We start from the raw sequence: 25,023 nt of genomic DNA, 5'->3' as shown, positions 1-25,023 counted from the left end.
AGCTGATTATTTTATTGCAGAGTGGTTGAAGCAGTCCTGGTTAAGTAATGCCTGACAAGGTTCTGTCATGCAAATCTGAAACAAAGCCAAAGAAAGGCTCAGTTTTCCTAAATCTCTCAAATGTTCATCTTCTATGTGAATCTGCTTTAGGGAACAGAGAGCATAAATGTTAATAAGTAATTATTTAAGCAAGATTACAGTTTCTGGTGTACTTTGCAGTTCTGTTCAGCTCTAACTTGCAGGTGAATATACCTCATGGGAGTGAAATCATCATGAAGAGGTGATGATCTTTGCTAAGTCAAAAACGAAATTATTCTCATGATTAGCATGAAAATGAATTAAGCATCAAAACTTTTATGCTGTATCACAAGTTTGTCTTTGAGCCCTTCTAGATTAGCTCCAGGTGATTGTTGCTTTTTACTGGCCAGCAGCTTTGTTTGTTTGAAGCATGATGCTGTTATAATATTGCCAGATCTACACACACAACTGCTTGTGCCTCGCTTGAATGCTTAGGTGATGAGTTTATAGCAGGGCTGCTCACTAGCTTGTATAATGTTATTCTTTTATACACTTCTCTGTCATGGTAATTTTTCTCTTAAAGGATATCAACCAGAAGCTACAAGAAGATAACCAAGAACTGCGAGACCTTTGCTGCTTTCTGGATGATGACAGGCAGAAGGGCAAGAAGGTGTCCCGAGAATGGCAGAGACTGGGCAGGTACAGCGCTAGTATTATGCACAAAGAGGTTGCCTTATACTTACAGAAGCTGAAAGAACTGGAAGTGAGACAAGAAGAAGTGGTTAAGGAGAACCTGGAGCTGAAGGAATTGTGTGTGTTGCTGGATGAGGAGAAGGGTGGTGGAGCAGGCAGTCGGAGCTCCATCGACAGCCAGATCAGCCTGTGCCAGTTAACTGCAACAAGTGCTTACATCAGAGATGTTGGTGATGGCAGTAGTACGTCTAGCACAGGAAGCACAGATAGTCCAGACCATCATAAACATCATCCAAGTACTAGTCCAGAGCATCTCCAGAAAACTCGGGGTGAAGGAAGCCCTGAGCATCAGAAACACCGCAGCATAAGCCCAGAGCACCTGCAGAAGCCAAGGAGCTCTGGCAGTCCTGACCATCACCTGAAAGGACCGAGTCCAGAGCATCACAAAACCATTGTCAAAGCACCTGAACAACAAAAGCACAGCAGCAGCAGCCCAGAAACTATCCCAAAGCATGTTTTGAGTAGTAGCCCTGAACACTTTCAAAAGCAGAGGCCGGGTAGTAGTCCTGAGCATCAAAAGCACAGCAGTGGCAGCCCAGATCATCTTCAAAAGCACACGCTGAGTGGAAGTACAGAACATCTCCACAAAGTGAGGGGTACGAGCCCTGAGCATCTCAAACAACACTATGGAGGGAGTCCAGAGCATCTCAAACATCTCAGTGGAGGCAGCAGAGAAGGTACCCTCAGGAGACAAGTAACAGATGACCTGTCACCTCACCACAGGAGTATATACAATGGAATGAATGGTGGGTCAATACCTTTAGTGAAAACTCATTTTGAAAATTACTAAGGTAGTTTCAGTATTAATTCCAGCTATTTCTGAAAAAGGAATAATGTTTTATGTGAAGTGAAAGGTACCAAGTCTGGTGTTGGCATTATTTCTTTAGCAAGTGATGTAATCAGAGTCCTTCCAGTAGGTGTTGAGTAGATGACAAAAGCAGAGGAAAAGTATGTCTTGAGTGTTGGTGTAAGGTACCATGGAGCAGCTCTTGGCTGTGATCCTGTTCTGTGGCTGGTAGGCATAAACTGTTTGTCCCTAGGCAGACCTCTGTGTACATCAGAGAGGAGCTGCATGGGTTTGAGTCAGCAGAATGGAGGTGAATGTCTTCCGTTTCATTTCCACCTTCCCAACCCCCTCTTTCTGTAGCTTTAAAGATGTAAAAAATTCCTGTTTGTTGCTGGAAGGCTGCTTCCATCCTTTTCCATAAGCTTTGGAAAAGACCCCAGATGAAGAGCTGGGCTCAATATAAGTGAATCTGCTCCTAAAGCTTTGCAAAGCCTTGAGCTTTCATGTGTTTAATTATAATAAATTAAAAATGAAAGAAGATCTTAAGGTTGGGGTTTTGTGTTGTTATTATTGCATTTTAGAATGATACCAAATAAACATGCTTCTAAGCACAAGCTTTGAGAGCTGTGTATCCTCTCTGAAATGATTTAAAGTAGTCACAATGACGCCTTTTGTTAAGACAAACAGTTGCAAACATTGAAATGAATGAAATACAGCAAAGGAAATTATTAAACCAGAGTTCAAGCATCCTCCTATGCTGTAGAAATAACTTTTTAGAGACTTGGCAGAATTTTTGTAGTCTGCTCCAGTTTGTTTTCACGAAGGAAAAGAGCATTGTAGCTGCAGACCCATTTCTCAGACCTTTGCTCTTAGATTGGAAGTCGAGCTCTGTGGAAAAGGATGATTTTGTCTTGGTAAACTGGGGTGGAGTTCATGTCTTTGTATTCTATAAGCAGCTGTAGAAGTTGTGTTGCAAAATGCCTTCAGCTAAGATAACTCGCTCTGTAGGGGTAAGTCCAGATCACTGTCAGGTAAATGCATATGCTTGACAGGGCTGAGGAACCCCAAGTGGTTAAATGTAGAGACTTCTCTTTTTAATGATTTTAAAACGATTGAGATGAGTGTATGACTGTGAAGACATGCAATGCACAAGTTGCATGTTTGTCTTACAAGAACTTCTGTTAAATACTGTATTTCTTTCTCCATCCAGTTCTTTCTGTTTAAAAGTGACCTGGCTGTAAGTAACATGAAGTATGGAACCAGACTTCCCCACATGGCTTCTTTGTTACATTTGTGAGGTTCATCAGTCTGATCGCTGCTTATGTACAAAGGAGATCTGAGGTTTTAGAACTCATGCACAAAGGGATGGGGTTTCTGCTCCCAGCAGGGTGGACTTTCTGGTGTATTTTCAGTCCAAATAGTCTTGTCGAGAGCTCAGCCATGTTACTGACAGTGCAAGGAAAGCAGTTGCTACTTTAAACCTGAGTTTAATGGTGTCCTTTGTGCAGAGTCTTTGAGCTTTCTGCAATTTGGACCTGGGCCACAAGATGCTGGAGAGGGCAGCTGGCGATTTGCGAGTCTGTTTATTGACTTTAAGCAGAGCTTTGCCTGTCCTGTGCTTTATATAATCATTCGTGCAGAGGACTTCTCTCACCAGTAGGATGTCAAACCTCTCTCCTTTCATATTTATATAGTTTGATGCAAGCATGAGGCTTAGCTCTGACTTCTGTCTGACCTTGGACAGTGCTAAAACTCTTGACAGCTTTGCTCTGAGGAAGAAGCCTTAAACTTCAAGAACATACTTGATCTTCATAGCAAGGCTGAATCCTTGTAGGGGCTTTGTGTTTTGCCTTTGCCAGCTGCTGTAAAGGTGTGAAGAACAGTTAATATGGAAGCAGTAGAAGTGCTGACTGTTATCGCTTGTTATTGCTAAAGTAGTGTATAGATCTTAATGTGCCTGAGTCTGCCTATATACATGAACCTGCCAATTGAGTAGAGATGGGAACTGTGCCTTGTAGAGAAAATCCTGATCTTTTGCGTCTCTTGTTAAGGACTGATGGAACTGAACAGAAGTTAGAAAGTGGCCTGTATACCTGGCCCTGAACTCCCATCAGCAATATAAAAGGATGGTATTTTCGATTCCTATCCAAAAATCATGTAGTAACATACTATATCGTGTTGGTGGAGCCTAGTTTGTTTTACAACTTGCAGTATGATTGCACATACAGGTGGTTATTTTTAAGGGCACTTCTAATCTTATTGTAGTTCTCATGGACTGTCATTTGAGCAGCAAGAGTGACAAATAGCAAAGAAATACTAACACCTTTTGACTCCTCTGTAACTAAAGGAATAACGTAATCAGAACTTGATAGGCTCAGTACAAGCCTGTCCCATCCTCCTTGTTCTTAACTGGACCCTGAATCAGTTCTGAGAGGAGTTCTTGTCTTGTCAGCACTTGTGTGACCACAGGGAATCAATGTATTGAGTAATGTGCAATTAATCTATACTAGAACTCTGTATGTAAAGACATGAGGAATGGAGTGTTTGCAGGGTTCTGCCAAACTCTTAAGTTAAAGTTAATGCAGTTGCAATTTAACATTACAGTGCCATCAGAAATATGATGTGTAGCTGTTGCCTGCTTTACAGGATATGGCATGTGCATTCATTGTTTGGGCTTCATGCTTATTTTAAGCTGTCATGAGGTATGCAGGAAGTTACTTCAGTCTGGAGCTGTCTTTGGTCCATAGGCAGAGCTGAAGGAATAAAGGATGAGGTGATAACATTTCCTTTCCTAATTTTTCTCATTTTCTATGCTCAAAGGTTTGATCCGAGTATTTTTTTTCTAGTATGACATGTCAGCTTTCATTTATAAGATTTATAAATCTTTAAATACTTTATTTCAGGGTTCTCCTACATATTTTTCTGCACTGGATGTCCTCAACCTTTATAGTGACAGAAACTGGGATGAGAGCTCTAAATGTGACTTGATGTTTGTTAACTGAAAACATGTATTTCATTTGGAAGCCTTTAAGCAACTAGAACATGGCAGCAACCTTCTGCTGTGCTTGCACCTAAAGGTTCTGGGTAATGGGCACAGGGTTATTTGGGATAGAAAGAGTGTTGAAATTAGGAGATACCAGCAATAAAAAACACTTCAAAGAGAACATTTCTGCAACTGAGAATAATACATGATGGTTTGACTCTGACATGGTGTGTGGGGTAGAAGTGCTCAGTATAAATGATCGTGCTTTCAGCAGTTGCAATCTAAGTGGTGGGTTTTAGTCAAAGCAATTTATTGTAAACTTTCTATTTTAAGAAGCCCTTTGTTTTACTCTGGGCTTTGACTCCTGTGTGAAAGGAAAGCATCAGAAGGCTTTTCATATGTGCTTTTTGCTGCCTGGTGAGGTTGTTAATGAGGAGAAGTAAAACTGCTGACTAACACCGTGTGCTGCTGGAGGTGTGAGGGTTCTTGCAGAACAAACGCAACAGCCCCTCTCCTTGAGCAAAGGTATTTGTAGGCTAAATGGAGACTTGGCTTAACTACTGAACAGTTTCTGCTATAAAGATGCTGCTTAAAAGGGAAATAAACTCAGAAAATGCTGTGTTGAGTAAAAAGAGGAAACTGCAGCATGACTTTAGAGAGGGAAAACATGTAATAATGTTACTGAGTTAACTGGTAGCCTCTCAGTGGAAACAGCTTGCATCCTCCTGGCCAAAGAGTGAAATGATGACATGCTATGGTGTAGGTTGTTTATGTGTTATGTTCCTTAAAGTTATAATGGAAATAATTTGCCTGTCATTAATAGCAGTGTATGATACCTTGAGTGTGACTTGAGCCCTCCTGATGGCACCTACCACCCTGCATCTGCTGTTGGGAGCCTAATACAGCTTTACTGACTCTTGAGAGAAGCCTGTTGTGTAAGCAGAGGCTACAGGATTGAGAGATTCTTTTGCTTGCCATTACGAAATCCTTTACTATTTATTCCAGAAGCTTGTTATTTGAAGTGTAGAGCTCTGAAACTTTGTCAATCAGAGTCTTTCAATTGAATTCCATTGGGTTTATGTCAAGCTTGTAAATGATCTTTAGCTATTACACACTGTAGGAGAACTGGGGTGTATACGTGAATATGTATGTGACTGGAGTGTGCTGCTTTTATTACCCAACTCATTTTTTGTGGAGTAATTTATCAAGCTGAAAATGCATCTTGCAGTGTCAAAACAATGAGCCTACTACAAACTTGTATTGTAGGGCTTTGGGAAGAAGTTTGCATTTACAGATCCTTAACTTCACTGACAAAACCAGTAGTGGTTTGAATGTTTTAATGTGAGGTGGATCGTCCTTCCAGCCAAACTGGTGATGTGTTAATGGGAAGAGTGATGCCTCTCCTTACAAAGACACTTACCTAATTTCAAACACTTACATGGATGTTCCAGTGCTCTGACTGGGAAGTTCAGTGGCTGATCAAAATGGCAATGAGAGTGGTGCTGCTGGCAGAGGTTTGGTCCTATCCCTGTCTAGCTGATGCTAGGTAGGCAGTGGCACTACACCTTACAGTGGGAAAAGAGCTCAGCTGAACAACTTCTCTCCTCACAGGACTGAGTACACCCCAGCCAAGTGTGAGACACTGCCCTTTCGGTGGAGTCACTACTTTCAAGTCTCATCCTTCTTTTTTCCCCTTAGGTTTCATACCCTGCACCACAGATCACTTTGGCAATAAGGACTTGGTGCTAGTTCAGTCTGTCTTTGATGGAAGCAAGAATCGGAGTAGGGAATGGAGATACGCTACCTTTAAATGAACACCAGTATAGGAAACAAAGTGAAAAATAACTGTTACAGATGAACCCAGAACACCATGTGTCTTTGCGAGCAAGGTCTGTGTTAGTCAATGGTGAGTGTGTGTGTTAATAAGGTGGGAGGGGATTGATGCTAAGTGTGCAGCTGCTGCAGTGAGTTGGTTACTCACCCCTCAGCTCCTGTGGTGTATCATAGTTGCACCAAAGTGTTGATAGAGCCCATTCAGCAGCTCTCCCTTCAGACCTGTGAGCAGGGCTCTTATCTCCCAAGCATTTAACCAGCAGCTCTGCTGGCTGATTAATTTGAGGTGTGTGGCCATAGCTCTTGCTCTGGGTCTCTGCTGGAACTACACTGAGGTTTGTACAGACAGCTCCAGAAGTGAAAGGTTGACAATAGATCACAGTGCTGTTATCACAGTGTCTTGACAAACACCCTGCAAGCCAGCCTGGTGGCATCCCCTCACTTTGCTGAGATGGGGCTGACACACTCATACTACTTCTGCTTATTTCATGCCTGTTGTGAACAATAACGTGGTGTCTGAGCAGGGAGGGGGAGTTTGTTTCGGTATGTAGACAAGATCATTTATTTCTCATGATGATTGGGTCAAGATGCAAGGTATTTGCTTTTACCTGTGAGAGCTCATCGGGAGCTCCCAGGGCTGTGAGTGTTGGCTGCCTGAAATCTGTGGGCACATTTTGGTTCTATTTTGTTTCATTAGTGCCAGAATGGAGAGTCCTCACATGAAAGCCGTGTCTGAGTCTGTGCTTGGAGAGAGCACCTTTAACCTGAGGCCAGGACCTCATTTAACACAGTCCTTTGCAGAGCTTTGAGTTAAAAGTGGTTTTATAATAGTAAAATATGGGTTTAGAAATATTACAGTGATTAAATTGTCAAATTCTCTGAACTCTGTCAGTTATAATGCAGAGTTAGACCATCATAATAACTCTTGGTAAATGCTGCTTGTTTAAGGACTTCAACCTACAGGGTATATTATGTGTGTTAACCAAAGACTGTCCCGTCTCTTCTCTTCTAGCTAGCAATGGGATCTTTAATGTATTATCTTATTAGGAAGTTACCAATGGGGAGTTGTAGCAGGTTATGCAAGGATTGGAGCTGGTTGACAAATATGGAAGAGGGTAGCAGTTATATAGTGTGGGCTTAAAACTTTGTGCCATTCACCCACCCAGAGCGCACATAGGCTGACAGGAGTGAAGGACAGTGAAGCATTCCACATTTTAAAGGCTTTAATGAGGTAAATAAAGCTTTGTGTACATATAAAAATGACTCTAGCAATGAAAATTCATTGTCTTCTGAGCTAGTAAGTCATGTTTTAATTAGTAAACTGAAGCACAGCTTAGGTCTTATTGTTATATACACAGATATATATATATATATATATAGCTTCTGAGGGAGCATTGAGAATTATCTTCAAGTCATGATCTTGATATAAATCTTGTCTGTGTGTGCTGCTTGAATAGTTAAAGGGTGCCTCAGTTAAGAGAATCTATTAGGACTGGTACACTGAGCTTTGAATTTGGCTTGGTGCAGAAAGAAGTGCATCTTAATACACCACCTCCATACATATGGAAAGATTAAAACCAAGTTATACGGTGCTTGTGCTATGATTGGTTTTGCCACAACCTTATGCTTGAGTCTGTGGAACCAACAGTGTTCTTCTCTGTCCAGAGATAACTGTGGTGTTAAGCCTTAGTAAGGACAAGGATAGAGCACTGTACCATGGAGCCTAGAGAAGTATTGTAACAGGATGCTCAGTTGTAACTGAACTTTTCAGCCACACCAGCAGATTTAGCCAGGCCTTCATTGCTGTGCAATGACACAGAGCCCAACAACAGTTAAAGTCCTGAGAAGTGTCAAGTGACCCTTTGGGTAATAGAAAATGCAAGGTAAAATGGGAATCCTTGGTGTTTGGGAGATCTGATTCATTTGCTCTAAGGTGAGCATCAGCTTCTAAGTAGCATAAACTGAGGGTGAATTTCACTCCAGTGTCATTCCATTGCTGTTAATGGCAAAAGTTTTCATGTGCCTCTGTCTAAAAGAGCTGGTCCTGGTCCTTGTTGTGTGTGTGTGTGCCCCATATATATATGCATATATATAATAAAATACTAAATATATTATAAAATACTAATTGCACTGGTCTGATCCAGTGTGGTAATTTCTGGTTACTGTAAGATGGTTCTTTTGGTCCTTATTCGTTTCTATGTGGAGGCAGTTTTTCCATACTCACTCTCCGGCTGTGGCCTATAATATTCCTCGAGGCCTTAATAATACAGTCTGCAGTCTTAGTGCAAACTTAAAGTACTGTGAAGGGTCTTAGTTATGTTCTTTGATTCCTTCATAAGCGTGAATTAAGAATCTTCTGTAGTCTTTGGGGTATTCACAGTAAAGAATCTGAAAGCATCTTTAGGTAAATGAGGAGAAAAAAACACCACCCTTCTTTCCCCTCTCTGTGCTATTCCCAGTTCTTTTGAAATCCAATCACTTATGATGGGATTTTCAGACAGTATCATAATAGAAAGATACCAAATGAAATGAGCAAAGGGAAGGATTAGCCTGGGAGAAGCCTTGGACAGTGGGACTAAAAGCCAGCAGGATACACTAGTAACAACAGTAATCCATTTCAGAGGAGATTAGTTCTACAAGTGTAACATGGGGAGAAGGATCTGTACTGAATTGTCTTTAAAATATAAATGCCCTAATGACACTAGTGCACATTTAGTGTGTAAGTCTTTTTAAAGTGCTTTTAATTCTGTAAGGCACACAGAAGGGAGTCAGATCATGATTTGGGATGTGTTTGTGAGCATTTGGTACGCAGCAGGAAAATGTTTTCAGATGGATTGATAGTGAATGGAAAGCTGCTATCTTGAGCTTGGCTCTCTTCAAAGATGAACACTCATGTGAAGGCTGTGAATAACAAACAGCCTTAATTCAACTTGTCAGTTTTACTAGAAAACTTTGGGTGTATTTGCATGGTTTCTCTATATCCTTAGGGAGAGGAAGGAACCTGCAGCTTTGTACCTCTACACGTCAGCATGTACAGGCTTCTTCAAGCCTTCAGTTTTCATTTGCATGATTTCTGTGAACTTTGCACCAAATTATTACAAACCTTATGTCAAGTTAGAGAGGGTAAAATGGTGCCAAGGTTTGTAATACTGACTAGTAGAAGTCCATATAATAATGTAAGTGGTTACTAGTCAAACACAGTAGTGTCATGAGTAAATACACATTGTAGCTGAAAAAGCATTCTGAGCCATGTGGTATGCAGCAGTACTGAAAATAGAATCATAGAATAGTTGGGGTTGGAAAGGACCTTAAGATCATCTGGTTCCAACCCCCCTGCCATGGGCAGGGACACCTCACACTAAACCATGGCACCCAAGGCTCTGCCCAACCTGGCCTTGAACAGTGCCAGGGATGGAGCATTCACAACCTCCCTGGGCAACCCATTCCAGTGCCTCACCACCCTCACAGTAAAGAACTTCTTCCTTATCTCCAAACTGAACTTTCCCTGTTTCAGTATTAACCCGTTACCCTTGTCCTAGCACTACAGTCCCTAATGAAGAGTCCCTGCCCAGCATTCCTATAGGCCCCCTTCAGATATCTTCTAAAGACAGGACAGGTGCTTTCTCAAGGTTATCTAAAATTATTCCTGAGCTTTTATGCCTGTAATACCAAACTTCTGTTTTGATCAGTAGAGAGACACCTCCTTCAGATGTTTGACCTCAAAACTCACTAGATTTCTTCCACTGCATCTCTTTAAGTTCCGATGGATTGTGAACATTTGCCTTGCTCAGCCCTTGCTGTAGGCTCCTGGAGCATGTACTTGACACTTGATTCAAACAAAATATATATATCTGCTTTTTACAAAGGCTTCAGGGCTGATTCATCACTAGGTAGCTCACATTTATGTGAAGCTCAGAGAAGCCTGGAGAAAAGCACTGGGAGGTGACCCACATCCCCTCTTGGTTTCTGAGTCTATTTTTGTTTTACAGTGAATGAATCTTAATGATGTTCAAAATCCATCTTCGGGGTTTTGTGGTCTGAAAGCATTATCAGTGACATTAGGATGGGTCTCTAAAAATACTGGCTGCTTATGAGAAAGGAAGGTTTCACTGAAGGCAGCTGCATCCATCAAGCACACTGCATGAATGCTGTGAGCTAGAACCTGAAAACTGGCCTAGGTCCATGGAAGTATTTGAGCACTTCACTCCTTGTTGGCACCTGACTTCTACTGAGATTGGATGCCCAGACAGAAGCAAGGAGCTTGAATATCCATGCGCTTGCAGTGCTCTGCAGTCACTTGGCTGTTGTTGTCATTCAGTTTTTTTGCCTGTTCCATTTCAGCTTTTTTTGTGACCTGAAGTTGAATTTTGAATTTTAGGTTATTGCAATATCGTGAAGTCCATACAGAAACCATGAAAGCAACAATGTGCTTTTTCCTAACCAGCTCTCCAACTACCTAGCCCAAAGGCTCTGCAGTCTTGACTAAACAGCAGAAGATACCAGAATCTGTCTCCTCCAGGTAGAGGTGCTGAGAACTTCTTGATTTGCTCCTTGTTATTGGAACTTGCCACCCGGTCTACTACAATGCAGTCAGTGATGCTGGATGCTACATTTTGATCACTTGCAACCATAGCATGTGCTGCAAGTATTCTGGAGAACTAAAGCATCCTGAGCATATAAAAATAAATCCTAATTTCAGCATTAAGGCCCTGGTATTTGTGTATTTTACCTGCTCTGTGAATGTAAGAAAACGGAAAGATCTCGTAACCTTTTAGAATGTATTGAAAATTTGTATCCAGACTGATAAAAAGGAGTTTCTGGATTGTGTGACAGCATGGAAGGGACTGATCAGACTCTCTTGGAAGCTTGGATCTCAGGGTTTTATCCTCTTAAGTCACTCCATCAACCTTTTCTTTGTCAAGAATGTGTTGGATAGGTGCTAACTCCTTGTATTGATCACACTACTGCAAGTACATCCAGTTGTTGACCAGTGGGATACTGAAAAGGGGAAGCTCAGAAAGAGACATAGCACAGAAGGACTTGCTTGAGCCTCTTTTGTGATAACTCTGCAACAATCCAGATTAAGCCAAGTGGTTCGTACTTAAAAGACAAGTCAACGCTTATCAACCTATACCTGAAAATGGGTACTTTGGCAGTCAGATTTCTGGGCAATATTTTCAACTCCATCTCTGTTGCATGATGGTGTTTTATTTCTTTAACAAAGCCAACAGTATTGGTCCTGATATCAGGTTGGAAAATGGATATTTGAGGATTAGTGAAGACTGTTTGAATGAGAAACCCTTTCTGTTGGCTTTGAGATCAAAATAGCTGTTGGCTTTATCAACATGGAAGGATCTATACCTTAAACGTAACAAACCTTGGCTCTGCTTTGTGTTTGGTGGAGGTGCACTTGACAGTTGTATTTCTCAATAAATTGATGTTGGGTGTTAGCCCCACATGTCACTTAAACCTCATGTGGCATGTTTTGATGCCCCCTGTCCTTGTGACAGCAGAGACAGTGTTGACTGTGAAGATGCATTTAACATTTTTAATGAAGTGCTTTGAATGCCCCCCTCCAATTCTGTTCTTTTTGATTTATTTGTTCTTGCAGTGCTGCTCAGTAATACATCTTCACGCATAGGCTCTTGAAACCCATGGTAAGGGGTCTGTAATGGAGGATGAAAGTGATCAGTAGATTTTCACTGCCTGGGGTGAGAAAAAACAAGGTTTATGTTGTGTGCAGAAGGAAATGCTGTTTCTCAGGGAACCAACAGCATCTTAATTCCAAACCCTGAGCCTCACTGGTCTACCATCCGTGTGATATTCAGGTGCCTCAGAAGTGTGAATAGTCAGACTAGTGAGATGGTGAATAAACCAGCTGGTTGATTTGCTCCTTAGCTGCCATGACTGTCAATACAGTGCTTATGAAGTACTGAGCTTGTATCCCATCCCATCTGTGGAAATGCGGTGGGAAAGTGGTAGTAAGAGACAGTTTCTTCACTGTTCCAGAAGTCTGATCAGGAATCTGGACAGGATAAAGCTGAGAATGCTCTGGTTTAGCCACATCCAGAGACGTTTGTTGCACACGTTTTCACAAACATAGATTTCTCAATTTTAATAGGGTAAATCAGAAGTAGTTCTTTGATCTTCAGATTGCAGGCCCTGCTCTCTTCTGCATGTCAACACCATCCCTTTAGCAATCCAAATGCGTATCTAATTCAGGTCTCAAGCCAGCTGTAAATCTGTGGTGGCCCAGGGGTGGGTGAGATTGTAGATCTTGGCTTGGTGTGATGCTGACTAAGGTGGGGTGCCTGCCTGCTTTCACTTCCAGTGGTGTTTATCCTCCACACCATGCATGATGTGGCCTGGTAGCTGCAAACCAGTAAGCTGGGCTGGAGGTTGACTGTGGAGGTGTCAGGGTTTAGTGACAGCCAGTCAGGTAGGGCTTGGTATCCACTTCATTGTGTGCAGGTTTGCCAATATCTGTTCCCATAGGGTGGGGAGCAGTCTCAGAGATCTGGGCATCCACTAAGGTGTAATCCTCGCTGCTGAGCTGGTTCTCTTTTCCTTCTGTATGGCATCATCAGATCTTGTATAATGTCACCTTGCTCTGGTTTTGTGAACATATGTTTTTAATGGGGTATTGTGCAGAAAACTTACCCTTCAAAACCACAAACTCTGAAAAAAAACCCCAATATATATCAGATCTGAAAGCCACCAAAGTAAATGTTCAATGATATCTATTTTAGAGAGGGACTCTTCATCAGGGATTGTAGCAGTAGGACAAGGAGTGATGGGCTCAAACTAAAACAGGGGAAGTTCTCTGCTGGGAGGGTGGTGACACTGTAATAGGTTGCCATACCTGGCAGTGTTCTAGGCCAGGTTGGAAAGAGCCTTGCATGACTTGGTCTAGTGTGAGGCATCCCTGCCCATGGCAGGGGGTTGGAACTGGATGCTGTTAAGGTCCTTTCCAACCCAAACCACTCTATGTATGTTTCTATGATTTTTGTGTGTCTGTGGTATGCTTCAATTTTGCTGAATTCATGAACCTCTGGCATATGGAAAGACTCAAAATCTGTGCCACGTTGGCCATCAGATTAATGACATTTTTGCATCTTCTGGAAGTTGCCATTGCAATAGTTCTGTTCTGTTCAGTCCCAGTCTTTTGGGCCAACCCCTTTTGCTCTGATTTGTGCTGTATAAGCCTGCTTCTGTGTTTCAGTCAGCCCTGTGAGCTTCTGAAAGGTCCAGAGCAAGTGTGCCATCTCAGAGGTGGGGACTGTGGTACCAACCAGGAAGCAGGAGGAGAGGAGAACCCTGCTGTTTTGTTTTGCTCACTTGCTGTGGAAAGCCATGAGAAACTCCTTTTCTTTCTCCAGATTCTAACTGTGGAGTTTGAGCCTGAAGGCAATCGTGAACCAGTTTTGGGTGACTGTTAGGAGACAAAGCAGCTCTTTACTGGAGATGGATTAACTAGTGGTAGTACTAGCCCTGATGATCACTGGTGTGTTGACTAGGATAGCATCAGGGTGTGGAACTAGCATCAGTTTACATGCAGGAATGATTGTAGCCAAGATAATTGTTTTGCAAAGTCACTGAAAATGGCTCTGTGAAGTTGATGTGTATAAAGAGCTAAAGGATGTGCTGTTAACCTGAGTAAACACACCTTTTAGTAGTTCCTGTTTATTACAGCTTTTTATCTGTAGTTCTCAAAACAAGTTACCAATGAAACAAACACTGATGTATGAAGAACCATGAGCTAAACAAATGAAGAGGCAGGATGAATCAGCCACCAACTAAACCTTAAATCCAGGTTTCCTAAGTTTTAGCTACTGATTATTCCATTGCATCATCCCACTTTTCCAACAGTTTTTTTTTACATTAGTCTGGTTCTGAGTGTGGTGTAAAAACTGGGGCTGAGAAAACACCTTTATGAACACTTAGCTTGATACAAACATTTTCAATGTGTTTCCTTTCAAAAGCAACTTTTAAGGCTCTGCTTCCTTCCTTCCTGAGCTTCCTGAAGTACGCTAACCAGACCAGTGGGGAACAAAGCTATTTTGTGTGTGTAATGCAGCAGGCATATTAGAAGATGTTAATGTACCTTTTGGATTTATGGGGTGCTTAAAAGCATCCTTGCCCATAAAGTGATTTACAGTGAATCCATACATAAAGTGCTGTGGTAGCCTTACTAGAGGAAGTTATATTTGTCTGTCTTGTTTCTTGTGGCCTCTTCTTGAAGTTGCAGAGTAGTTGTGTAGCTGTAGTTGCCTTCATTTGGGAGATGCAGATGCTGAGATGAATCAGAGCAATGGTCAGCTATCAGCTGAGGATTTCGAGTTGCTGACTGGCAATCAAAAGGAGAATTCATCTTTTATCAGGATGAACTTTGAAAATGGAAGGTGTTATGTGTTGGAAAGGAGGAGAACACAGTATTTTGGAAAGATGGTGATTTGGTCCTCAGTATCAATCAATAGTGTGTTATCTTGTGAATATGCCAGTGGTGCTTAGCAGTTATAAATCTCTGTGACAAGGCCCAGTCTGCACATCTGTGTGACTTGGCAGATATGGATAGGAACCAGAGAGCTGGTGTAATTTGAGATGTTTTGGCTGAAAGCCTGTACACTCATTTCTAGCAGGTAGGTGGCTGCTGCTGCTATCTGTCAAACACTGCATTCTGAAGTGTTTACTTCAAGTCTGAAGCAGTGGCTGTGTTTGAGGGAAGACTGGGGAAAGGCTCTCACTGTCTGCCAGAAAGATGGAGGTTTCCTGTGCAAAGTAACTGTAGCAGAGTCATTGCTAAAAATGCTTATGAATGGCACCCATCAGAATTCAGGCCAGGATTTTCAGGCTCCATAGTAATGTGCACTCAGTGGGGAATCGGGCTTTGACGTTCAGAAATGACAGCCTAACCATTTCCAGCCCATGAAATGTGATGACAGGACTATAGTAACAATTCTTGTTATGAGTAGAAAGTTACTGCAATCACAGCAGCTTCCTGCCATGCGAAGAAGTGAGTTTTTAATGGCACTTCTTACCATGAGATGTGGTCTGAGTGCAATTTAGTGCTTCAAACCTGGGCGGAGATTGAAGAGACATTGGCTCTGTTACTATTTTAATCTTACAAACTGGAGCAAACACTAGGTTGTGTGTCCTGAGCATGATTTAGCAATCTGTTAGGCTTTTAATTATCCCCTTCCTAATTAGATTGCTCTGATTATTTGGTGCTTGAAGTAATGGTGTATTTTTAAGATTGCAGGGCAGTAGCTTTTCATTTTTGTCTTTCATGCTGAAGTGTGGAAACATATGGTGCCACTTCTGATGTAGCACTTGTCTAAATACCTTTGCTTGTGAGATTTTCTGCAGAGCCATATAATTTTCTCCTGTAAAAGCATTCCTAATGTATTTAAGCAGTTTTATAACTCCAGCATGGGATTATCACGTTCTGGTCATTGTAAACATTTACTGGATGTAGGTCAAGATACTCAACTGTGAAGCTTGAAGAAGAAAAATGACCAGGAAGCAGTTAGAAATGCAGAGAAACCAGTAGGAAATGGAATAGTGATAATTCATAGAGATAAAATAGTTTATGAGAACACTTGCAGGTATTTTGAAAGGGTCAAAATAGTACATTTCTTTTTAAGCTGAACTCTTGGGATATCGCTGTCAGTAGACATGGAATCCTGTAACACAGTGTCCAGGCTCCTCACACGGTAACTGGTCACATCTCATGCTTTGTGTTCACGTTCTAAGTGATAGTGTTTCTTCTGTCTGAGCCATGTGAAGTCAGGAGCATGCATTAAAAAATGTGCAATAGCAACACATCATACAATTAAGGAGAACTGGAAATGTTTGAAGAGTTTGGTATAGCTGGAAAGGTTAGTAGAATAACCAAAATGCTTTTGTATCCTTTTGTCTACATTGCTAGACTCTTGTCCAGCATGAGAGACGATGAGCAGGAGGCTAACTGGCCTGTTAATGAACTTCAGAAATGAGCAAGAACAGTTCTCTCAGGGAATGATGCAGATCTAAAACTCCTCCTTACATAGCAGTGAGAAAGCAAGGGTTCTGATTAATGTGGTCCTCCTGAAGCAAAGTGCATTGCCAAGATGTGGGTATGTGATGAGCATCACGCGGATCACCTGCCACAGAGGGAAGCACTCAAAGGCATAAGGAGTGGTGCCAACCTGATGACAGGTCTTGTGCTGCCCTGTTGCTTCCCAGCAGCTGTTATCCAGGAGCATGAGGGTGGGATTGGGCAGGCTTTGAAAGACAAGCTGCCAGAAAACATTCGTGGCTCCTATCTGGGAATAAGGGCAGGTTGGGTTAAAGCAGCACTTCTTGCTCCTTGGAATAAATGACTGCTTGCCTGTTCCAGACTCCTGAGTACTGTGCTGTAGGACTGCCTGTGTGTGAGGATGTGTGTGCTGGAGTCGTGCTGCTTCAGCAAACAGAATGGCCCACTGTGTTGTCATGTTGGAGATCATGCTGGAACTAATGAAATCATTTAGAGCTTGATACCGCTTTTATTTATTCAGGTGGTTGACTTCATACACTTGCATGTCCCCACCGAGTTCACAGGCTTCTAGAAGCACTCATTTGTGGTTTTTAAGTGGTATCATGAAAATCTGAGCTGGGGCTTAGAAATGTATTCCAGAGGAAGCAGGCAGCAGTCCCTCTTGCCCATAATGTTCTGATCTGAAGGAAATCTTGCAACTTTTCTTTCCTGCCTTCAATAGATTGATATTTGGCATCAAGAATTTCAATCCAGGTTTGAAGACAGTCAAAAAATGTTCCTGGGGTGCTGCCTTCATGGGTTGCTCATCTCAGGGCTGGCTCTCTCTGAAGGCACAGTATGAGTAAAGCTTTTAGTAGCTGGGAAGCATTTTAGACTCTCTCTGTGCTGCCTTGTAAAGCTCTTGACCATCCATATACCTTGTAAAACACTACAAGGGATGAAGCATCCTCAGTATCCAGGAAAGGAGAGTGAGCAGCTCCCCAAGTCATGCTTGGGGGGCTGGAGCATGGAGGCAGAGCACACTTTTCCCCAGAGGGGTTACAGGGGGAGCTGGAAGTGGAAAGGAAAGAGAAGGATGCACTGGACAGGATCTCCTTTCTCCTCCTTCCTAAAACTGGGTCCAGAAGCCAACTGCCATTTCTAGGACAGATCACCCAGGAGGTAGTTTTGTAGCTGTAATGGGAGCAGGCTGTGTTTGATGTGGAAGGTTTGAATTGCACCCTCGTGAGCACAGATGATAAAGCTGCTTATAAAAGAATTTGTAGTTTCTGAGGGGTTTTCTTTGAGAAAAAGAAACTGGATGAGGTTGGACAGGTTCAGAGTTACAGTAAGGGGCATGTATGTTGTAAAGTGAAGGACTCTGAAGAAGGGGTAACGTCATCATCCAGTTACCCAAAGCTGGATTAGGCAAACTTGCACTGTTTTTAACAGTATTCCTGCTTCTATCTAGAAAATGGAGGTGTGGGACAGCAGAATTAGATTATAGAAGCAAGCAGAGCTCCAGCATTTCTGAACTTGAAACTGTTGGGAATGATGCAGGTAACGCTCATTTACATTCACTTCTTTGTGGGTGATAAATACAGTAATTGGAGGGGTTTGTTAATGACTATGCAGGTTTTAGTCAATCACAGAGATCAGTTGATATCCTGCCCCTTGTTCTATCAGATGAAAAACAGGGCAGCAGTTACCGTATCTGCCAGCTGTGGTGCTGATGTGGTGGTGCTGATCCTGACTGCCTCATGGTGCGTACTCTGGAATTTTACTTCCATAGCATCTCTGAGCTCCCCGGGGCTTTTGGTGTCTTGAGCACCTCAAGGTGCCTACTGCAGTCTTCCCTTGTGGCTGAGAATGGAGAAGTACAAGTGCAGCTGCTGTGGCAATCCCAGCAGCTGATAGTGTAGAAATGTGAATGTCTTCTTATACACCCTTTACTCTTCTACCTGAGTTTTCTGTAAAGCACAGTTCTCCTCTTGTACACTGGAAGGCAGAGATCTCTCATTAGGAAACACTGGATTTTTCAAAGAGTGAAAAATCTGGTCTGTGTTGAACTCTGCTACTAAATCTGAGCTTTCCTGCTTAAAAAGGATAAAGCAAAACATGTTTTCTGCCTACTTTTTTACTCAGTCTTAATTTGTGAAAGTCAATACTATGAGTCCTTTCATTATTGCTGCTGTTGAAAAATCAGTTACACTGGAAGACCAACTATAAGTCTGGGATGAAGAGCTACAGTGCTAGTTTCTTTAGCTGTTCTATGGGGCAGAAATGGTTTCTTACTGCCTTTTATAAACAGTTTAGACTGCCAGCAGGCAAGAACAGAGGTAATCCAGTTATTTGGGTTCTCAGTTTTGCTATTAACTAACTAAGCTCTTTTTATAAGTTCTCTCTACAGCGATATGTATTCTTAAGTATTAGTCAGCCGTTGCTCTTCAGAGTGCAAAATCCATTGCACCTTTTCAGTCTGGTGGGATTTGAGGTGAAATTGGACAGATTCAACAATGTGGCAAAAAAATCCAGCAGTGCAGAAGGATCCCACGGAGACTATCCATGGAAGATCCAGATGGCTTGCAGTACACTGCGGCGTTACAGAGCTGCTAAAAGCATGGTGATGTGCAAGCATAATCAGAATGATCCATCAGGCCAGGGACATTGCATGTTACTCTGAACTAAAAAAGCTAAATAGCTTAGTAGGTAGGTTTGGTTGCAGTTTTAATGCATCAACATTTCAGTTTCATTATGAGCATCCTTGTATCTTTGGCCCTGAATTGTGCCCATTTACAATCAGCTCTAAGGTAATGTGCTGAAGTGATGCTATTGTCTTCTATAAGCTTCTCTGTGTTTCTCATTGTAAGTGTAAAAGCAGCATTTGCTGATATGAGGACTTGGTTTTTAAAGGGCAAAATCTTCTTCATTGAAGTTGGCAGTACCAGAAATCATGTGGCTCATGAAGCCTGATGCATGCTTAAAGTTCAGACCATGTTGATAAGTAAACTTCAATTAAATGTAGGGTTGGAAACTATGCTTTGGGCACTGCAAAAGAAGTTTTATGTAGCTCAAAGTCATAGATATTATTGTCCAGAATCCTCAAAATGAAGAATGGTTTGTCTCTATTTCTTACACAACACAAGCCCAGCTGAGAGTCAGTTGTGAGAGCATTGTCTGTCCTCTGAGTGCTGCTAATACAGTGTCATCCTCTGAGGGCTGCTTTAATGCAGCACTTGATTACTGTTGTCTATTTAGGTTATATTTTGTTTACATTGGGTGCAGTGTAGTGAGAAATGAGTTTAATTTCCTCTGCATATTGGTAAAAAATGAGTGCAGGGGTCTTCTACCTCTGTATAATAACAGCCTGTCAGTTAAACGTGGGGTCATATCCAGACCTGTCACAGTTGTGGTTTAACAGCCATGAAGGCTGGTTTTTACCTGTACCAACATCGAGATGTATCACTGCAAATCCACCAGCGACTGAGATCAGACTCTTCTCAAATGTTTGGTTTGCCTTGATTTGTTTTTGATGCTGGGTGATGGATTATTCACCGGGAGACAGGGATGCAGGAATTCCTCCTGGTTCCTCATGTTAGTCCTTGTTGAGCAGTGGTTTAAGAGGCAGAACACTGTCTGATTAACATGGCAGCATGAAGTTGCTATAGGTACCTGGGCTTCAGGATGTAGAGAAAAATCCCAGATTAACTGAGCAGGGTTCATTTTATGTGTGTCTGTACATAGCAGCATTTATTAATTTAGGGGGATGCTTGTCTTGTTTTAAATCAAATAGAAAATGCTCACTGAAGTGCACAACTAGGACTACAGCTATTATCAGATTGATTAAAGTAAAAGCAGTGAATTAACTTCATCGAATCATAGAATTCCAGACTTGTTTGGGTTGGAAAGGACCTTAAGATCATCCAGTTCCAAACCCCTGCCAGGGACAGGGATGCCTCCCACTAGACCATGTTGCCCAAGGCTCTGTCCAACCTGGCCTTAAACGCTGCCAGGGATGGAGCATTCACCACTTTTTTGGTCAGCCTGTTCCACTTCAGTTACAAGGGCTGCCATGCATGGCTTGATACTCATTTAAGTGTATGCTACATAGAGAGAAGGCACCACACAACTAACACGTTAAACTACAAACTTTTAGTCAGTCATTATCAGGGTTTTCTTGGGTTTTGTTTCCAAGATCATCAAGAAACTCAGCTAAATGCTCTTACAGAAGCAGTAGCTTTGAAAGCTTTCTTGAATCATTTGTAATGTTTAATTTTAGCCTTATAACTATTTCAAACTATGGCCTTAAGCACCTTTAATCTCTCAGTTTGAGTGGCAATTCTGATACACTTCACATGATCCGAAGGTACCTTGGGTTGAAAACTTCCTGGGAAGGTCACTGAGGAGAGAAATAGATACTTATTTATTTGAATTGCACAGGGCTATCATGAAGTTGCCTTTGTTTCAGACAAGCATAGCCTCCACTGTATATGCTGTATATATGCTTTAGTACTAAACTCCAGGCAGGACCTGAACCTATTTGTGGTCAATTCTAGATCTGTTTCAAAAGGAGAGGGAAAGCACAGGAAGGTGCACAGTGTGGTAACCTGTGGGTTGTATTGTAGCTATACACATGCTCTCAATAGTCAAATCTGCAGGCAGTCTGAGATTCAGCAATATGAGAGAAGGCAGAATTAATACCAGTGTTGCCAATCTATTCATGTGCTGAGGGCAGGAAATGAGACCTGTTCCTGCAATAACTTAATATTATGAAAGTCTGTGCGGCATCCTTGCTGTGTGCAGGCTATAGCTGATGCTTCAAAAGCACAACCACAAGTGAGTAGCACTGGAGCTGTTATGTCTTGAACTGTGGTGGCATTTCTGGAGGTTGGAGTAATCTGCCTCTTTCCTATTGACCCTGCTTTGGTGACAGCTAAGGGCCAGCAGTGTTTGCTTGCTGGATGGATGATGTTGGGCTGTAAGCTGTTCTGGAAGAAAGGCAGATTTTGGTCACTGATATATTAAAAGTCACAATTAGTGGGAATGTGATTTTGGCTGGGGTTTGGAGCTCTTAAGGAATGGCATGAAGTATTTAACTGCTTTTTAGGAAACTAGAGCAAGTTGGGGACATGCGATTGTGATGGTTGTTGAGTTGGGGGGGAGAGAAGCACAGGATTGTGCTACCTTGGATGGGGTTCTGATGTCCTGCCATTACTCTGTCATCACTTTAGGTGAGGTTACAGTCTGTGGAAAGACTCCTATTGACTCCTGTCTCTGACAGCTGGCCTGTGAACAGGCACATGAAGCAAGCCCTATGAGCAGGACTTACCTCGCAGTGCAGAGTGAAAGCACAGGCAAACAGTGGTGTGGTGGGTGCAGAGCTTTACAGCCCCACATGGGGGAAAAAAGCTCTCTCTAAATTTATCAGAGACTTTTCTTTTGCAAACGTTGGTTTTCCTCACCTCTCAGATCATAAAAAGCCGAGAGAGTTGCCTTGAGGCTGCTTTGGAAGCCTCTGGCTGTCAGCGTGATGAGCATTTCAGATCCCAGTGCTGTGACCCTGTGTTCATCACAGGAACAGACGTGTTGAAACGATGAGCCCGGGATCTTGAGGGTGAATTGGCAGCACTCTGTGGATTTGTTGCATGTATCTTACTTAAGGACCAGAATATCCAGTGTTATCTTGAATGAAAACAGCAGAACATGCTTTCCAGCCATCCCCTTTGCTAAAGCTGAAAAAAAAAAAAAGGAAGAAAAATCCATACATGAGTATATATCCTATGTTATTTCATAAGCACACAGGGGAGAGATTTAAAGTGGAATCAAGGAAATAGTGAGCTGGGATTGCTGGGCTTGTTCTCTTGATGAACACAGAGTCCTTGAAGCAGGAATAAGAACTAAGACAGCCAGGAGTAGCAATTGACTTGGCCACACTTGAGGTGTTGTGGGTTAGCACATGACACAGGGAGGTCAAAGTTCCATTTCCAGCCTGTTCAACCCCAGTCTGATTTTTAGGGAAAATGGAATGTCAGAACGTTTAAAGGTTGGACTTGATCTTAAAGGTCTCCTAAGGTTGAGTCTAAGGAAAGAAGAAGTTCATATTGCTGCAAAGAGCTGGTCACACAAGAATTCTCTTTCTGTTTTATATACAAACATATGTTTCATACTTCAGTCACCTCTTCCCCTAAATCGTTGCTTCTTATAGTGAATAAAGTATGAAAAATCAGAGTGTATATAGTGAAGGAAATAGGTGGGGTTGGAATAAAACCTTGTACAATTGGACACACATAGAATCATAGAATAGTTAGGGTTGGAAAGGACCTTAAGATCATCAAGTTCCACCCACCCTGCCATGGGCAGGGACACCTCACATTAAACCAGGTCACCCAAGGCTCTGTCCAACCTGGCACATAATACATCCTTCAGGACAGAGAGGAGAAAATTTCTTCCTCTCAAAACCTGAATGCCAATAAACCATGGGGAGAAGGGGCAGAGGGGTTTGGAGAATGCTTAAATCGCTTTAATTTCATTTTTGGTGGAAAGAATAAATGAATTCGAATGAGAAATTGATCAAACATGGTTTGAATCCTCTTGGAGAAATATTGCCATTGATTTCTAGAAGAACAGGATGCAGCCACATGGTTTGTCTGTGCCTCTGCTACCCTGTTGGTGTAGACTAAATCACTGACACTCAAACCCCAACACAACCCCAAACCAACTCTCTACAAGTGAACAAACCAAACCTACTTGACTGCATGGCACTAAATTAACTCCTTAATCTGTACCATGATTGTTGTGCCAGAGCCATGGGGGTGAGGAGAGATTTTCCTCTATTAGTCCTGTGACCAACCCCACACTTGGCGCGTGGCTCAGGACCTGAAATGGTGAAGTCATTTTCTAAGCACCACGCAGGTACATGAAGCTGAGATCCTGATTTATTTTGAGCTCTGAGGAGTATAATGTGCAAACCTATTGAGGTTCTGCTTGCTCGCCAGAGACTGCTCTCAGTTTAATAAGACACAGCTAAATTTACCATGATGAAGTGCTGCTTCATGCATGAAATAGATGCTGTGGTCCTGTGCTGGTGATTGATGATTTATTACCTTTTAAACTGTAGAACCTACATGCAGAATTAATTTTCAGTGGATTCTTTATGTTATCACTTGTTTGTACCCCCCTGGAATCTTACATGATTAAACATAACTTTTAAAAGAACAAACTCAGAAATAAAAGCTGAGAGATATTTAAATTGTGCTTTTCACAATTTTCCCCCCTTTCCCCATGAGGTGTTTTACAAACCTAATCTGGCAGCAGCTTATGCTGCAGTAGATGTTTATAGCTCACACTATTCTTGTTCCTTATCAAATCACTGCTCTTATTCTTTAAAGCTCTCAGGGGACTGATTTCAATTTAGGCAGTTTCTGGCTGCTCTCAGGTGACAGACCTCAGGTTGAAACCCCAGGCAGTCCATGTGAAATGCCCACATGGGCCTTGCTCTACTGGGGCAGTTTTCAGCTCCATGTTCCTGTTTTCACCCTTTAAGTTCTGGGGAGAATAACCTGATTAGAGAAAGACTGGAAAACTGAGAGGAGAATCATCCAGCAGGAGATGGAGAGGGGAGGGGTATGGTAAGAGGCATCCTGTCTTAGAGAATGACCAGATGTGGTGTGGTGTTAACTCTCTGAAGGGCAGGCACCCAGTGCCATAGAGCCTTGGGGTTTCTTCTGTTGCAAACAAGACTTGGGGTTGACTCTTGTACTGTGGGAATTTGAGAACGCTGATGCTGCTTCCTTAAACTCAGAGCTACATAAATGTACACAGCTAACCTATACTGGAAGTCTCATTTTGGTGGTCTTGAATACATAAAAGGAGCTGGTGATGCGCCTTGGATCTTGTAGGTGAGCAGCACGTGAAAGAGTCTTCTGGAGGAGTAAATTGCAGCTCAGCTGCTGGACATCTCAGCAGCATCAGGCCTTAGGGCTGAACATGTTGGACTGGGGTGAAATTCTTCAGGTGCTTCATGGCTTTGGTCCTTGCCCTACAGAGATCAGGTGAGCCCATGACTCTGCTCTGTTCAGAGGCTGGTTCATGATCCTTTATACATAGTCTCCTGTGTAGTTCAGAGTGACAGAAGGGCTCAGCAGTGCCTGAGCTAACAAATAAATTCTTTATTTAAAAGAAAATAAGATGGACTTTTGCAAACAAGGCTCTTCTCAGCATTTGTAAGCTGAGCGGGGTCAGCCTGGGTCCTTACCTGGCTTTTTAAGCTCTGGAAAGAACACAAGGGTGTTAGTGATGGAAAAACCATTATCTTTTGAGTCAGTCATAAATACTGTGAAGGTAAAGGTTGAAATATTCGACTAAGATCCTTTCTGCTTATTATTTGAAGTCCCAAAGACCAAGAGCTTTAAAGTTCTTCCAGGGCTCTCTGCAAACATTGGTGGTGTTTGCAGAAAGCATTGTGTGCAGTGTTGCCATTCACTTCTTGTCAGAAACCTCTTTACAATGCTGCAGTGTGCTTCTCACCAGACACAGCGCTTTCTGCTTTGAGTGCAGAAGCAGATTCACTTTCTCTTCTCTCATCACAACACCTATTGATTCCCTTTATCAGAGCTGTCATAGAATCCCAGACTGCTTTGTGTTGGAAGGGAC

The 25,023-nt window shown here is 42.3% G+C and overlaps 1 protein-coding gene across 5 annotated transcripts in view; it reads left to right on the top strand.

Annotated features, from left to right (window-relative positions):
• The window catches only part of CCDC85A (coiled-coil domain containing 85A), an 82,405-nt gene that overhangs the window by 2,686 nt on the left and 54,696 nt on the right, over window positions 1–25,023 (top strand). For 4 of the 5 annotated variants that reach the window (XM_061356813.1, XM_061356814.1, XM_061356816.1 and 1 more), the window contains exon 2: window positions 602–1,517. In XM_061356813.1, the coding sequence (XP_061212797.1) occupies window positions 602–1,517 (916 nt within the window). Of the gene's footprint in view, window positions 1–601; window positions 1,518–10,752; window positions 11,825–25,023 lie in introns of those variants that run through there. The other variant, XM_061356817.1, reaches the window with a different exon arrangement.

Source organism: Neopsephotus bourkii, unplaced genomic scaffold (assembly GCF_033783945.1).
Source record: "Neopsephotus bourkii isolate Nb327-2 ecotype Australia unplaced genomic scaffold, CSIRO-AGI_Nbou_v1 NB_873, whole genome shotgun sequence".
Lineage (NCBI taxonomy): Eukaryota > Metazoa > Chordata > Aves > Psittaciformes > Psittacidae > Neopsephotus > Neopsephotus bourkii.
This window is presented reverse-complemented; position numbering and strand designations above follow the sequence as displayed.